The 16705-nt window shown below is 43.9% G+C and overlaps 1 protein-coding gene across 2 annotated transcripts in view; it reads right to left on the reverse strand.

The window, feature by feature from the left end:
• ago3a (argonaute RISC catalytic component 3a) overlaps positions 1-16705 on the reverse strand; it is a 40447-nt gene that overhangs the window by 18228 nt on the left and 5514 nt on the right. For both annotated transcript variants that reach the window (XM_083761431.1, XM_083761430.1), the window contains exons 2-4: positions 3640-3814; positions 2455-2575; positions 1049-1257 (exon numbers count right to left, since the gene is read on the reverse strand). In XM_083761431.1, coding sequence (XP_083617557.1) covers positions 1049-1257; positions 2455-2575; positions 3640-3814 — 505 coding nt within the window. The remainder of the gene's footprint in view (positions 1-1048; positions 1258-2454; positions 2576-3639; positions 3815-16705) is intronic.

Genomic DNA, 16705 nt, shown 5'->3' on the forward strand with positions numbered 1-16705 from the left:
AAATCATCACATTCCATGCTATAAACACACCAAGCTGTGCATAGGAGCCCCTCAAAAACAGCAGGACTATAAGCCATTCGTTTACGAAAAAACTTAACAAAAACATGGTCAACATGACCTGTAATAACCATACATCTCAGTTAAGAGTGCCAATCTAAAACGGCTCAGTAATATTCTTTTCGGCCAGGCCAAAGGTGTGGCCAACTGGGCCAAGACAATATATTCGCTGCTGTCCGTCCATGCGTGCGTGCGTGCGTGCGTGCGTGCGTGCGTATGTGTGTGTGTGTGTGTGTGTGTGTGACCGTCTGTGAGCAGCATCGATGGACCAATCTAAATGATAAAATAATTTAAATGTATATGTAATGCGTATGTCATTATATTAGCCATATTGTTATAGACATTTATGTGCGCATCGATCGTTTACTTTACATTACATTTCTCAAATATTTACAAGAGTTTCAAAAGAATCTCATCATGTGTGTGTTCTTATGACTCAATCTCTGCTTAGCTCCCTCACATACACACACTCACCCTTCGTAGCCATTAGCGAGAAGAGGCAGTGGCACGTTGGATGGCAGGCAGCGCTGGTTTTGGTTCACTCAACGTGCCGCTTTGGTTGCAACCACAGCAATTATTGGCACTTACACTTACACACAAGGTGCCTTCAAAACACCTTTAGTACTACTACTTTGTCCAAAACTCACAGAAATCGACACACATACTCTCTACGGTCATACAGTACGTAGGAGTCATATTTTTCAGGCAGCACTGGCTGGCGGAGACACATGTGCTCTGCGGAACACACTTTTCGAGTTGAGTCATGTTTCTTGAAAGCTGCACAAGAAGAAAAAAAAACACCCAGAAGCTACAAAAACAGTTGTCACAAGTGCTGTAAATGCAGTGCAGTGACGCATCTGGCTTTCATTCCACAGGGGGGTTACAAGGCTCTTATCATTCCGTTTTGAACACAGTGAACATTCACAGGTGACAATGACAGTCAAAAACAACCCTGAGCTACCGCATTTACAGCATAAAAGCGGTGACTCACTTCATGGACGGCAGGTGTCGTAACACCACGTCCACAGCGTGCACAGGGTTGGTGCTGATTGGCTTGTCCAGCTCCAGAGGCTCAGGCATGCTGCGGCCGGTCAGCACCTCGTGCAGCATGTGCCAGCTGACCAGAGACACAAACTTGATGCTGACTTTAAAGGGCCTGTCCTTCCCGCCCTCACCCGGGAGAGTGACATCCAGGTCCACCTATACCGGGGAGAGGACAAAGGGGTACATGTGTTTGGGCCACGGGTTAGTTTTAACCCATTCTGACCTGAGATCAGATTCATACGAGGTTTCCGCCGGACACACACTGGTCTGATGAACCCATTCTGACCTGAGATCAGATTCTAAAAATGTCAGTCGCTCTTCGATTTTTCAAAAATAGCAGACCTACAAGCTCGTATCGCGCCACTCGGTGGCGCGATATGAGCTTGTAGATCTGCTATTTTTAAATAGCTAAAGCATAACATGATGCTGACACCAAAATGGGTGCCCGGTCAGAATGGGTTAACCTGCTATGGGTTCGTTGTAACGTGCCACGCATGTCGGGAGCCACAGGTTAGTTTTAACCCGCCGCTGTGTTAGTTTGAACCTGCCATGCCTGTCAGGAGCCACCGGTGATTTCTTAACCCACAGCACGGGTAACCCGCAGCGCATGTCGGGAGCGATGTCGTTGTCGAACTAATGCCTGTCGGACTGTTAGTATGTCTAACCAACGTATGCACCCCAGGACAAAGAGTGATGACATGCCTTACCCTACCCCCTTAGATAGCACTTTTGTAGACTTAGATAGCATTTGATACAGCTTGTTATGTAGACAGCACTATAATTGCACTGTATGTAGTCATAGCACGTCATAGTACAGCAGTATAGCATAGTATAGTATATATGTATAGTTTATATGTATAGTTTAATTATATAGATGTTCCACTGTTACGTTCTTAGCTTACGCATGTTTCATGATAAATGCTTTTTATATATGTGATGTATTCCCATGCTTTTTTGTTCTTGCTTAACCCATTCTGAACGGGCACCCATTTTGGTGTTGGCATCATGTTATGCTTTAGCTATTGAAAAATAGCAGATCTACAAGCTCATATCGCGCCACCGAGTGGCGCGATACGAGCTTGTAGGTCTGCTATTTTTGAAAAATCGAAGACACTTTTAGAATCTGATCTCAGGTCAGAATGGGTTAATAATGACACTGTCAGGATGTAATAGACATTTTTTTAATCTGATCTCAGGTCAGAATGGGTTAATGTAAGTCGCTCTGGATTAAGAGCGTCTGCTAAATGCCTAAATTGTAACTTGTATATATGCCGAGGAGGTTGCAGGCGTCTCCATGTACTGTACGTAATGTAATGTGTGTGTACTATGCATGCAAGTGTGTTGCCTTCTCACCCCAGCGGGAGCCACGGGCAGTGGGTTGGCTGTGTACAGGCTCCTCTTCCCATCGTAGACTGGCCTGCGATCCCCGAAGATGGTCACCTTGAAGTGCTGCACCATGGAGTCCACCACCTCCCTGTACAGTACAACAGTCCAGTTCAATGTCATGTATAAGCCATGAGTTCAATTCATCATACGGATCATTTTTACAAAGTGCACCCGTTGTGCACGGCGGGCGGCTATGCCAGCCACCTGGACCAAGTATTCTATTTTTGTAAAGGTTTATTTGGTTCCTTATAGGCAAAGCAATTGTCCTCCACCCTACAAAATCTCTTCAGCATTAACCGGACAAAAGGCTGATACTCCTAAGAAGTTAAGAACTCTTTTTTTTTAAGACAGTGGTGATATCTCACAATACAAAATACAACATATACCTGCCAAGATGAAGATACTATAGAGATGCCATTAGCTTAGAAGTCTTTGTGCTATAACAACACAGAAAGAAAGGTTGAGTAAATAATAAAAAACATAATAAAATATAATAAAATATTTCCACTGCAAACGGCAAAAAATAAAGCAAGAAGCAACAACGGAGTCAAGAATACACAGTAACAAGTGGACACATACATTTTATTAGGCCCGATTCACTAAGCTGTTTACACAGAGAGACTCTCTCAAGTCTCCTCCGATTCAGACTTACATGGGACCAAAGCTTGCTGTATGAATGCCTTATTCTAAACTACTAACTTGGGAAGTTTAGAAAGATTCCTTTACACGCAAAATATGGGTGTAAACAACTTAGTGAATCGGGCCCAATGTAACACACCACCATGTGTAAAGGGAACTGGACTGGACACACTGAAACACAAACACTATTCCATGTGTAAAGTGGACAGACTGAAACATTATTCCATGTGTAAAGTGGACACACTCAAACACTATTCCATGTGTAAAGTGGACAGACTGAAACATTATTCCATGTGTAAAGTGGACACACTGAAACATTATTTCATGTGTACAATGGACACACTCAAACACTATTCCATGTGTAAAGTGGACAGACTGAAACATTATTTCATGTGTACAATGGACACACTCAAACACTATTCCATGTGTAAAGTGGACACACTGAAACATTATTTCATGTGTACAATGGACACACTCAAACACTATTCCATGTGTAAAGTGGGCACACTTTACCTGTTGACTCGTCGTGGGCACTTCTCCGGTTTGATGTCCACCTCATAGAGGTAGACGTCCATCTTGGGGATCTCCACCTGGAAGCAGTTGGCCAGCAGCTTGATGGGCTTCCCCATGGTGCCATAGCCAGGCCGTCGAGGAACGGTGAACAGGGACTGGGCCGCAACGGCGGGTCCTGGGAGGAGAGAATGAGAGGTATAAGAAACATAATGGGGCAATAATAGCAAGACAGAAGAGAAGACTGTTATTGCAGATCTAATCTTATCTTTGCCACTTAAGCATGAAATCCTGTTAACCATGGTTCACTTAAAGATTCGTTTTTCATAGTCTTCGAGTGAGCTGTACTGCACAAAACAGAAAGCATCAGTGGCTCAGGAGGTAGAATGGCCGCTTGGGAATCGGAAGGTTCCCGGCCCGGGTTCGGCTGTGTTACTGTCGAAGTGTCCTTGAGCAAGACACTGAACACCTAACCAAACATTCTCCTTAGGAGCAGGTTTGTGCCTGCCTTGCATTGTATGGTATGGTTTCCTCCATCGGTGTGTGAATGTAATGCACAATGTAAAGTGCTTTGGATAAAGGCACATTTAACAACTTTTAACCTGGTGTCTCTATTTGGACATGCAGGGCAGAAATAGTACTTGTAAAAGGCTCTTTTCTGTTTGTACCGCTTCCTGTTTGCGTTTCTACTGCTCTTATTAAATATGGAAAAACATTTCCATTTCGGTATACTTGGCAGACATCATGCACAATGTTTTTTGTATCCGTTTGTATTGTGAGTGACGTGCAATGCCAACCACAGGTTGCGATCTGGTAAAGGAAGGATAACAGTAATGACTGAAAAATGAATGGATCCCTTCATGTTACTTCAACGGGAACCAACTGAGCTGAGAAATAGGGCTATTTGAGTGATCAAATGAGTTGATCAAAACAACCATTATTGTTTGATATGCACTCAGTTTGCACAACATTGCACTCAAGCTATTGTTTGATGTGCACTCAGTTCACACACATTTGCACTCAAAGGACCACAATATAAATAAGCTCTCAAGCTTTTAGTGTTTTATCTTTTTGATGGATACTGTATGTACAAATATTCATGGATATGGATATTCTTAAATTATGGACTTCTGGTTTTGCATTATTCTAATTATCAGCCTATGATAAGACGTACGTAAAAACAAGAAACCAGCATTGGAAAACTGCAAAGTGACCATGTGTGAAGAGTGTAAACACTGTGTGCGCACACACGACACACACACAGACAGACAGACAGACAGACACACGTTTGATTCAGAGACACGGACTCATCTCTGTGCTATTTTTGGTATGCTGAGACTTTCCGTATATTTGCATCATACTTAAAGAAACAAAAAACGCTTTCGTTGGGTGACTGTGTGTGCATGCGTGTGAACGCACTTTTTGGAGATGCGATGAGTCGCTCTGCTGTTCTTATGCATCCGAAACCAAAGCTCAGATACCAGGCATTTCAGTCGCCTCGGCTTGTGTCGATTTGTTTATTGCACTCTCAGTGACACTTTCTTCTTTTGGTTTTGAATACACTCCGTACCGCTACCCCCACACACACACAGACACAAGTTTCCCCTTGGCTCAGTGCTCTCCGTTCTCCACCAAAAGAAGAAACTGCCCAAATGTGTCATTGATAAATGAGAGTCAGTGTTGAGAGTGATTCATCACCGATATTGACTCACAGGCTCACATGCGTGGGTGATGGTGAGGTTTAGGGCCCCGGTGGAGAGGGGAAAAAAAAGAAAAACACCATAACGGTACATAACAGAGATCCCTTCTTTCAGGTCACGCAGAATGCTATGAGCCTGTGTGGCATGAGTGAATTGTGTTTATTTATGGTCACGCTTAACGAAGTGCAAGCTTTTTCGCCCTGCTCCCGGCGTTCGCTTTCTGGTGGGCCTACGGCGCAGAGGGGGTGCAATGGGGTGAGGGGTGGTCTGATGTTTTAAAGAAACCTGCTGGAATAGAAGGACAGCAGAGGGAGAGCGAGACAGAGGCATGTGGAATTCATACACACACACACACACACACACACACACACACACACAGTCCAGTGGGGATCTCAAACCGAAGTGTGTGAGTCTGAGATGCACTTTAGCCCAAATGTAAGGCTGATTGAAATATATAATATATAAATATCCCAAATATTTTTTAGACCAAACGCCTCACTATCAATATTGTGACAATAATGCAGCGCTGCATTGTAAAAACCTAATATATACAATATATAGTAGAAAAGTATAAAATAAAAGTATTAAAAATAAGGCTTAAGTGATTAAAACCAAGAAAATACTGTGCTTGTGTCATATTACAATATCCAAAATCCTAGATATCTACTCTCATATCACAAATTCACACACTGACTGACACACTGACAAATTATGACCTAATATTAGGTCGATTCTTAGCTGTAGACATACGTAGGTTTATTTACATGTAACATGTAATGTAGCGTAACACATTAAAATCCTGTGAACCTTCCGAATGTTCTGTCTGTCTGTCAAATAATGTTTAAATCACATGAACCTTGGCGTCCCTATTCCGAGGGCAAACTATTCTGCGAAAATAGCAGATCTTCAAGCTCCAAACACGTCATGACACTAACACACTCAAGAGAAGGTTCCGCTGTGTTGTGGTGGTGCTGGCTGAGTGAGTCAGGGTGGAGTAGGACCATGTAGCAGCCAGCAGGGAGTGGTGGAGTTAAGAGAGGGGGAAGGCCTGGGCTTTTCATGCCTTCATCTGCCTCTCTGACAGCAGGCAGGCCTCACACTGAACTGGCATCCACTCAGCAATGACTCACACAGGCAATGTAAGCGAAGACACACTGACACACACAAACACACCAGCATGATCCAACAGTACTTTTGGACTCAATGGACAAAGCACTACAACAACCACTGGGGCTCCATGCAGAGTGAAAAACAAACACTATAGTCTACCGTGGTTTCGGAGTTTCGGAATTCCATTTGACGGGAGGTCCGCTCTTTCTCAAGTCTGCTTCCGAGGCCGATTTACTGTACACATGGGACCAAAGCTTGGGTATGTCTTAAATAGTGCCAAAATGTGTATTTGTCACACACATTCCGTGCTACAAACATTCCGTGCACATACACACAAACACACAAAGCTGTGCATAGGAGGGGCTAGCACCCCTTTGCATACTATAGACACAAGTAAGACGCGCAAACGCGGGAAGCGAACGCAGCTCGTGTGTGTGTGGTTGTGTGTGTGTGTGTGTGTGTGTGTGTGCTACAGCTGCGCCCTGTGTGTGTGTGTGTGTGTGCTACAGCTGCGCCCTCTGGTGGCGGGCGGGTGGTATAACAGCGTGACACACACACAGACATTCAGCCCTTGCTGTCATAGTAAGTGGCTCACTGCGTTCGCAATGATGCAAATTTGAGCTGGACATAGGAGGGGCAAGTGCCCTCCTATGTAAAAGCTTTTAGTGTGTGGGCACAAACTTTGTCGTACACAATCTAAATTCCCATCGACAATGAAATGACAATTTTACGTCAAAGTGTAAACACAAACATTGTGTAACACAAACATTCATATTCTGTCAGTTATACACCCTCCTTTAGTCATTTTATTTACACGTTATTTACGACCAGCTTAGTGCCTCCGTTTTGTTTTTTGAAGTGCTCTCGGACACCAAAAGCGGTTGAGTGGCGCATGCCCGCGCGGCATCAATCCTCGCCATGCTGCAAAGGACACAAAAGAAACTCCAAGGCCATGCCAGAAACGAAATCTAACCCATTCTGACCTGAGATCAGATTAAAAACAATTCTATTACATCCTGACAGTTTCATTATTAACACATTCTGACCTGAGATCAGATTAAAAAAATGTCAGTCGTTCTTTGATTTTTCAAAAATAGCAGACCTACAAGCTCGTAGCGCGCCACTCGGTGGCGCGCTATGAGCTTGTAGATCTGCTATTTTTCAATAGCTAAAGCATAACATGATGCCAACACCAAAATGGGTGCCCGTTCAGAATGGGATAAGCATGAAAGGGAAGGGAGAGGAGTTGCACAGCCGGCGTCATGGCAACTGGAAAGCGCTGCGTTGCTGGTTAGACGTCAACGGAATAAGAGGGAGCAATAGTCTCACTATCACTAGCTCCTTTACAAGTCCAAAATGACGGCACCTTTTCTGGAAAGCAGTAACATTGCATCTCCAATTCTCCATATTTAAACTCGTGTTTCGTTCTTTTTTTATGGTGTACTACTTCATCATGCTGCAGTGTCAGTGAAAGGTCAATAAATAAACACGGATGGCTAAGTAAAGCATTGGTTTAGACTAGAGATTGTCATTGATTTTGTGGGTTACAGTTAAGGGGTTACGGTAAGGTTCTGGGAAGGGGCTTGCTCTCCATTGGACTTTTGTGGCTATACTCGTCATGCAATTCATGCCAGTGTGTTCCACAATACGCCGTGCAAATGTCTCATCAGATTTGGGGGAAATAATTATGTATAATTATTGGTACCTGGAATTAACCCATTTAGGCCAGTATTTTCACGATTTTTCAAAAATAGCAAAAAATAGCAAAATAAATAGCGCTATGAGCTTGTAGATCTGCTATTTTTTCAATAGCTAAAGTATAACATAATGCTTAGTTAAAACACCAAAAGGGGTTCCCGTCTAGAATGGGTTAAAAGGGGTGGTAGAACAGACCAACATACCAGTTACACTCATAGCAAATGGAGAAAATATGCCAATAACCTGTGATTGTAGCATTACACGGAAGTGGGGACTGAACCCGGGGCTCCCACTCGCCAGACCAACTCGCAACCTGTCGTGCCGCCAATAGGGCTGAGCCCGAGTGGCAGGGCTGTTGTGGGCTGGGTCTTGGCTGGGGGGGGGGGCTACACAAACAGGCTGTTGTGGGCTGGGTCTTGGCTGGGGGGGGGGGGGGGGGGAGGGGGCTACACAAACAGGCATCAAAACAAGCAAGCAGTGTGTGGGCCAAAATCAAAACCGGCTACATTGCCACAACATTTGGCTCATAGCACTTAGCATTCCCCAGCTTCCTGTCATTATAGAAGAACTCTGGGCTTTCTGCTCCTCATCTGATACGCTGCCAAGTTAACACTGTTCTTCATATGACGTAGTCCTACATATTGTGTCTTTGACTCTTTTTACATGCAGCTTAAGTTATAAGCCAACATTAAAATGTGTATTGTGTGAGAGTTAAGATTATACGCAGCCTGTTCACCTTTCCCATATTGTATGCATAATAGGCAATAACCTTTACACTAGTCCATGGCTAATGAAAACACTAAAAACACATTGTGATCTTATAGATCTGCTATGCCCACTCTATAACCACTCACAAATAAATCAGGCTTTAGGTTCCTGTTACTTAGCCAAGTGTGTCCTTAAGTGCACTGCCACCCTAAAATAAGGTAAGTTCAGGATCAGCTGAGCTACAAGAGAGAAGCAATTAAGCAAGCGTGCCTTCATCATGTTAAACATAATCACACTGGAAACTGAATTGATCATTCTGATCAATGAGCATAATGTGACTAGGCTGTTTTTAGATTATGCACGACAGTGCAAGCACACGACAGTGTGTGCTTGCACTGATGATAGCAGTGTGTGTGTGCCGAGTGTGTTTGTGTGTGTGTGTGTGTGGGAAAACTAGTCCTCTTAAAGTGAACTCGGATGGCGGCACAGCTTAGCTTCATAAATGCTACTGTTAGCTGACATAGAAAGTATTTTTAAGATTATCTGATATCTGCACTTCTTTTCATTTATAAAGGAGCATATCACACATGCCGGTAAAATAAAATGGTAAATGGTGCATTTATATAGCGCCTTTATCCAAGGCGCTTTACATAGATTGTGCATTACATTCACCCATTCATACACCGATTGCGGCGGAAGCCATGCAAGGTACCAACCAGCACATCGGGAGCAATTTGGGGTTCAGTGTCTTGCCCAAGGACACTTCGACATGTAGACAGGAGGAGCCGGGATTCGAACCGCCGACCCATGGATCATTGGACGACCTGCTCTACCTCCTGAGCCACAGTCGCCACAGTGGTTTCGCCACAGTCGCCCGGTAGTTATTATACTGTGCATGACTATGTTTACAGTATGTGTGTATGTGTACAGTATGTGTGTATGTGTGTGTGTGTGTGCGTGAAGCAGTGCTCTAGTCTACAGCATATCTAGGATCTACACAGTCCATGTTTAAATATTGAAAAGGTGTGTCAGGGTAGCTCATGTGGTTGTCATGGTTACTAACATGGTGTCTGTGTTTCAGAGAATGGAGGGAGATCTGGCCCACCTATAGTTCTCCATTTGGCTGCAGGGACAGTCTCTCACACACTCTCTCTCTCTTACCATGTAGCTCACTGGGAGCACTCCAGCCTCTTTGCTCTGAGTTGGTTATACTATGCTTTGCACATCCATACATTGATCCACACACATGCAACACTGATTCTACTGACTTCCTTGGTTAATACAGAGTTTGTTTGCATTTTTAGTTATCCAAGTTAGACTGTTAATACAATAATTTAAAACGTTCCTCGTTTGCGTTGGCTTCCTCATCGTTACAAACTGAGCTACTTGTAACAGTTAGTTGGCATCTCGGTTGTTGAACATTTTGACAAAAGATAATCAGAGTACTATAGAAAAATAACAGTTTAAGTCGGAAATCCACGAAAAGGCCTAGTTTTCCTGACCCCTTATCCATCATTTATACATTATGGATAATTAGTGCGGACTTAAACTGTTATTCGTCTATAGTACCATTTTGACTCTTGTAGAAATAGAACAAGCTTTCCTGATTCCTGATGAGGATTGTTGTACTTCTTCTTATTAGTTCTGGATCATGCTGAGTTGGTGACATCATTTACAGACATGCTGCTGCCTCAACACTTAAGCCCTGGATGTTGTGCTCAATGACACCACTAGAGAAACATGTCATAGCTTCCTATCATTTACTTAACATTAGCAGTAGCTCCATTTACATGTTTTGTTTGGGAATTTTAAGGCAACGAGAACAACGTATGCGTTCTTGGGTCTCACTTAGTCGGAGTTGTCCATGAATGTCATTAAAATAAAACAAATATATATGTATATGTTGTATAAATCAAACGTGTGTTAGATGGCCTTGGCAATGGGACTTTGGGTTTGACTCGGTCCCACTGTACACAGTGGGCAGTGAGCCAGGATATCTGGATAGTGAAAACGAAGCCAGGCCCACATCCAGTCCCCACTAAACCCCCATATACGAACGCTGAACTCGTTCACTCTCTCTTCGCTGCCAACAAGTGCACACGTCCATAAAGACACACACACACACACACACACACACACACACACACACACACACACACACACACAATACAGCTGTTGTGTGTCTAATCCAGAGAGGCCTAGGCTGTGGGAACAGGGCGAGTGCTCAGTGGTGTGGCACAATGGCGTCAGTCACAGCAGGCCCGGCCCAGACACACACTCATATGTACACACGCGCTAACGCACACGGATGCGTGTGTGCATACGACGTTACTGTGTGACAGCGTTTACACACACATGCATCGTCACAGATGTGGTTTCACTTGCTCATATGTTGCCACACAGTCATAGACAAAGTTTAACAGTCAGACAAACACACTGGCGAGAAGGGATTGATAGGCATCATCACGCACACTGCCAACCTCTTCCCTCATGCTTCCCTCATCCGTCTCACAGTGGCATCCCCTGTGGTGCCCTTGGGAGCCACTGCCACAGACAAACGACAAGAGAGGGGGACCGACAGAGAGGGAGCCCGGTCCGCCACGACAACATATCTAAATCCCTCGGAGGACCAGAGAGAGACACGCACAGAGGGGAGATGAGGGAGAGTATGGGAGGAATAGAGAAAGGCAGTAGGGGCAATGAAAAGAAGTGGTGAGGGAATACAGACGGGTGAGGAGAGGACTGAGTTGATGAGAAACATCAGTGATCATGACGACAACCAGGGGGAAAACGGCAAATATTTGTAATCAGAAGAGAAGTCAAGCTGAGCAACCGAGACGGAGAGTGAGTGAGTGTGTGTGTGTGTGTGTGTGTGTGTGTGTGTGTGTGTGTGTGTCAGACTCACACGTACACACATGCTCTATTAAACTGCTTGAGGATTCTGCTGGTGTAGGTTAAATGGAGCCCTCTGTCTTAGCAGGCAGGGTCAGCATGTTTGGAAGAAATTGGAACATCGGGGTGGGGGTGAGGTTAGGATGAATAAAAAGTGTATGTTTATTAATGGCCAAGGAGACCTAAAGACTGCTTTTAGGAGACATCACGTTAGTGTTCCACTGTTCATTCATGTGTGTGTGTGTGTGTGTGTGTGTGTGTGTGTGTGTGTGTGTGTGTGTGTGTGTGTGCGTGTGTGTGTGTGTGTGTGTGTGTGTGTGTACACAACGGAGATCAGCCCACATGTTCTCTATGCAAAAAGTCTGAGATGGCAATATATCGTGTTGTGTCCTTCACTGATAGAGCTCTAGTAGTCACAAAATAACATAATATTATACCATATTAATCACAAGAGTATGAGAGATAAGGTACAAAAGGAAATAATTGTTTTGAATATTTCTCCCTGATGATTAAAAGAGAACACACTGAATTTTGTCTGCACAGTTAAAACATTTGGTGTTAATTTAACTCTTCAGAAGGTTAATATTCACACGCGTAAAATATTTTACAGTGGAAAACAAAACAACCACGACATAAATGTCTGCTCGCTCTCCTTCACTTCCTGTCTTCTAAATCACCCCTCCCTCATGGTGCCCCTCGCGGTGCCCCTAACAAACAAACCCCTGGAAGGGAAGGGAGAGATTAGCCTGGTGTGGCCTCCATATTCACCGACACATCAGTCCATGGCCTTCCTCCTCCTCCTCCTCCTCCTCTTCCACGGCCTTCCTCCCCCTCCCACAAAGCGCTTCTGTATCACGTCCACGGTCCTCCCCCTCGGTCGTTGCCTGGCTTCGAAGAAGAAGCCCACCCACATCAGCAGGCCATCAGCTCATGCACTCCAGCAGCATGTGCTGAAGCCACACTGACCACAGTCAGTGCTGCCTCCGTCTTGCACGCAAACAATGAACCGTTTTAATTAAGACTTGTTAAGGAAGATGAATAGGGACATTCCTTTCGAGGCCACAGGGTCACACTTTGTAGCCCTTTGGAGAAAACACAGCCCATCTTGGTGTTTGAAACTAAGGTTGGCTGAAAAAGTTAGTATGGGCACAATGTTTCAAAAGAGAGCATAGAAGGGCATTCCACGTGTTTTTGCCAGGCTGGGTGACCTACCAAGGGCTGTGTCAGTTCTGCCAATCTTTAGCCAATTACAGGCAAACGGTATGGAATATCAAAACCCTGTTTGATGGCCATTGTCATTTGTACTGTATTTGGTACAACAAATTGTGAATTTGTAAAAAATGTTGGCACTCCCTATCGGTGGAATTGCAAATGTGCGATTCAAATTTGAGGCAAATAAGAGTGCTGCGTTCAGGAGTTGCAAAATCCTCCCGCAAACGTTTTAACCAATCGTAATGGAATCTAAAAAATATGACTTATAAAACTTTCAAATGACTCGAGATAGTAGCAACCATGTGCATGCAAAGTTTCACAGCGATTAGTCCAGCAGTGCCTAAGAGGAGCTGTTCAAACTCACAGACAGATGTGCAGACAGACATACAGGGTCTTCCCGTCCCAGTCTGACGGCCTGGCGAAAACAAAAGGGCTGAATGATTGATTGTTGAAATGTCTATTTCACAGTATGTAGAATGGGTACATTTCAAACGAAAGCACAAATCAATACAAAAACTGCTACTTTAAAAGGACAAAACCAAAAAGCACTAGACTTGTTTACATCAGGGTACTCCATTTTCAAATCATCAGAACATTTAAAGACGTACAGATATACACTTCTTTGAAAGTCAAAAAGGGAAAAACGTACAGTATAGGGAAAGGGGGGGGGGGGGGGGGCTATGCCCAGCTTTGTGTAAACACAAACATTGGCTTGTGATACCAATTTACGTCATATTTGGTGGACATTTGACCTTTTTCTCCTTTCATTGTCGATGGCAAATATGAGACGTGTGGTGACAAGATGACATAAATCTTCCCGTCATTGTAAATGGCATTTAATGTTTGTGTCGTGGACATTTTGTGGGGACAAAAGCTGTATATAGGCGCCCCTCAAGAATGAAGGGACCAAGGGAGGCTCCGCTGAAATTGTTGTTTGAGCCGAATCCGGCTTGTTGAACTCCCTCTGGTGTTGTGAGAAATGAGAATAGACTTCGTTGACATTAACAAAATATTTAGACAGGTACATGGGTATCTTGGTGTTGTAGCGAATCTTGTAGACCAGCAAGATGCTGTACTCCGTTGTCAACCCTAAGCCATTCCAGCCTATCCTGACGGAACAGAATAGGTTTTAACTTAAGTGAATCAAGAAAAATTACAAAATACAATAAAACAGGTCAGCATTGGATTAAAGGTAGGTTTAAGTGAGATTTCTTTGTCAAAACAAACTTTTATTTTAAAGCTATATTCTGATAGTATTCATTGCCCTACCCTACCTTTAAATAGAATAGAAATACTTAATGTTTAATGAACTTTACTCTCACAGTAGAGCTATACAAAGACTCAGTGGCGGGAAATTTTAAAACAATAAATTAAGTAAGTGTGTGCGTGTGTGTGTGTGTGTGTGTGTGTGTAGGGAGGGTGTTAAGAGAGTTTCCCGCTTTCCTTTTAGAAAAACAAATTGACAACTGTAGCAGTCTGCTACAACAAGCCCAAAAGACCAACGGCAAACTTCACTCTCCATAGAAACCTGCCACAATATGCCAGAGTCAGCCTTACGGGAGACTGGGGACTTGGGGGGTGGGGTGTCTATTGTCACTGGGCTGCTTCAATGAGCCAAGAATTATACGAGGAGACTGCAAATCAAGTTGTCTACTCTAAGCTCAAGGCCTTCACCACACAGAGCCACCCTACTGGAAGAACGGCAGAAAAGTCAAAGTTCCCCACCGAGGCACAGACAGGGAAAGAAAGGCTTTGGAGAAAGCAAAGCAACAAGAGCGAGGGGTGAAGAGGGGGCATCCGTTTGTGAATGAAAAAAAGAGCGGGAAGAAACTGAGTGAGTGTGATAATGGGATTTGGGGAAAGAACTGGAGTAAGACATCAGAGAGACAAAAGAGCAGAAAGCACATTCAAAACAATGTATTCATGTAAGGAGTGCCACTTGAACCTATCTCACCACCATTGCTATATTTAATTTGTTCAGACACATACATTTGATTGATTGATTGAAATATCTATTAACAGTTTGCAGAATTACAGTACATTTCAAGCACAAACTCAATACAAAGACTGTTAACTGTGAGTGGACGACCCAATTAAGCATTACACTTGTTTACAAGAGGGCCTACCTTGTTCATCATAAGGGAGGTAAAAAGGGAAAAGAAACTTATACAGTGAGGGGAAAAGGGGGGGGATCAGATTTTACGGAGGCCAGTTTCGAATTGCAGCCGTCCCTAGGTGCCCTTTGAGAGCGGTTTTGAAGGAGTCAAGGGATTCGCATGTCTTAATGACTGTTGGTAGGGCGTTCCGCATTTTGGTGGCATAGGAGCGAAAATAATTTATTCCCTTGTTTGTGCCGAATCTGGGTTGTACATGGTTTGTTGCACTTCCTCTGGTGTTGTGGGTGTGGACTTCGTTAACATTAAGGAAGTATTTAGACAGGTACATGGGTATCTTGGTGGTGTATTGAATCTTGTGGACCAGACCCATTGCAAGATGCTGTACTCTGTCTGTCGTCGTACATCCTACACTGTACCTAACTACCAGTGTAGTGTGTGAGTGAGACAGGTTTGGGGCCCCGTATTATTAACCCATTCTGACCTGAGATCAGATTCATACGATGTTTCCGCCGGACAAACACTGGGTCTGATTAACCCATTCTGACCTGAGATCAGATTCTAAAAATGTCAGTCGTTTTTTTAGATTTTTCAAAAATAGCAGACCTACAAGCTCGTATCGCGCCACTCGGTGGCGCGATATGAGCTTGTAGATCTGCTATTTTTAAATAGCTAAAGCATAACATGATGCCAACACCAAAATGGGTGCCCGGTCAGAATGGGTTAAGTGGCAGTGGCATTTATTCCTCCCAGGAATACCCACCTGTGTGTGCAGTGCATGCGTGTATCTCAGATACACGCATGCATGTATCATTTATTTCCAAAACATTTGCTTGATAATGCAATTCATGTGAATTTTGCACGTATAAAACGTTAGGCAACAAAGTCTTATGCACACATGATAGGCGAGGGAGACGGGTGCGAAGGTACTAGGCAGGGCTCAATGTATTCCGGAAAAAATGCGTGTATATGCAGTAGTGCACAAACATGCCTGAAGAAGGTCTTTGACCGAAACGTTTCCTAAATAAAGTGTTCGTATTGTGCAGACGCCAGACGGTGTGCGGGTCTTTGTGAACTTTATGTGCATTTTTTCTGAATAAGTATAAAAAGTTAAAACACACCTTGTGCACTTAAGCTCTACTATTTAAAAATAATTGTCTTCACCAGGCCAAAGGCCTGGGGAGAGAGTATGTTTTGCACTCCGTCCGTGTCTCCATCCGTCCGTGAGAGTGAGTGTGTCCGTCCGTCCGTCCGTCCGTCCGTCTGTGTTACCAGCTAATCTCCGGCACCGTTAACCCGGTCAATGCCAAGTTTTGCACACACACTCCCTGGATACCAACGATGAACCTCTGCCCCAAATTTTCCAGAACGTTATAGCGCCACCAGGAGGCCGACTTTTGAAAAACACATTTCTTTATATTACTCTGTCCAAAAATCCCACAAATCGTTCACACTATCTCTATAGTCATGTGTACAAGCCGGAACTGTCACAATATTTCATATTCCATCATAATTGGCTATCATTGGCTTGATTTGAAGTTTGCAGGATTGGCCCGTTTTGAACAAAAAGCCTCAAATCATGAACGCAGCATGCAATTTACGTGAAATCTTTCACGGACTTTCCTACTAGGCTGA

Source organism: Protomyctophum parallelum, assembly GCF_964188405.1.
Source record: "Protomyctophum parallelum genome assembly, chromosome: 3".
NCBI classification, from domain to species: domain Eukaryota; kingdom Metazoa; phylum Chordata; class Actinopteri; order Myctophiformes; family Myctophidae; genus Protomyctophum; species Protomyctophum parallelum.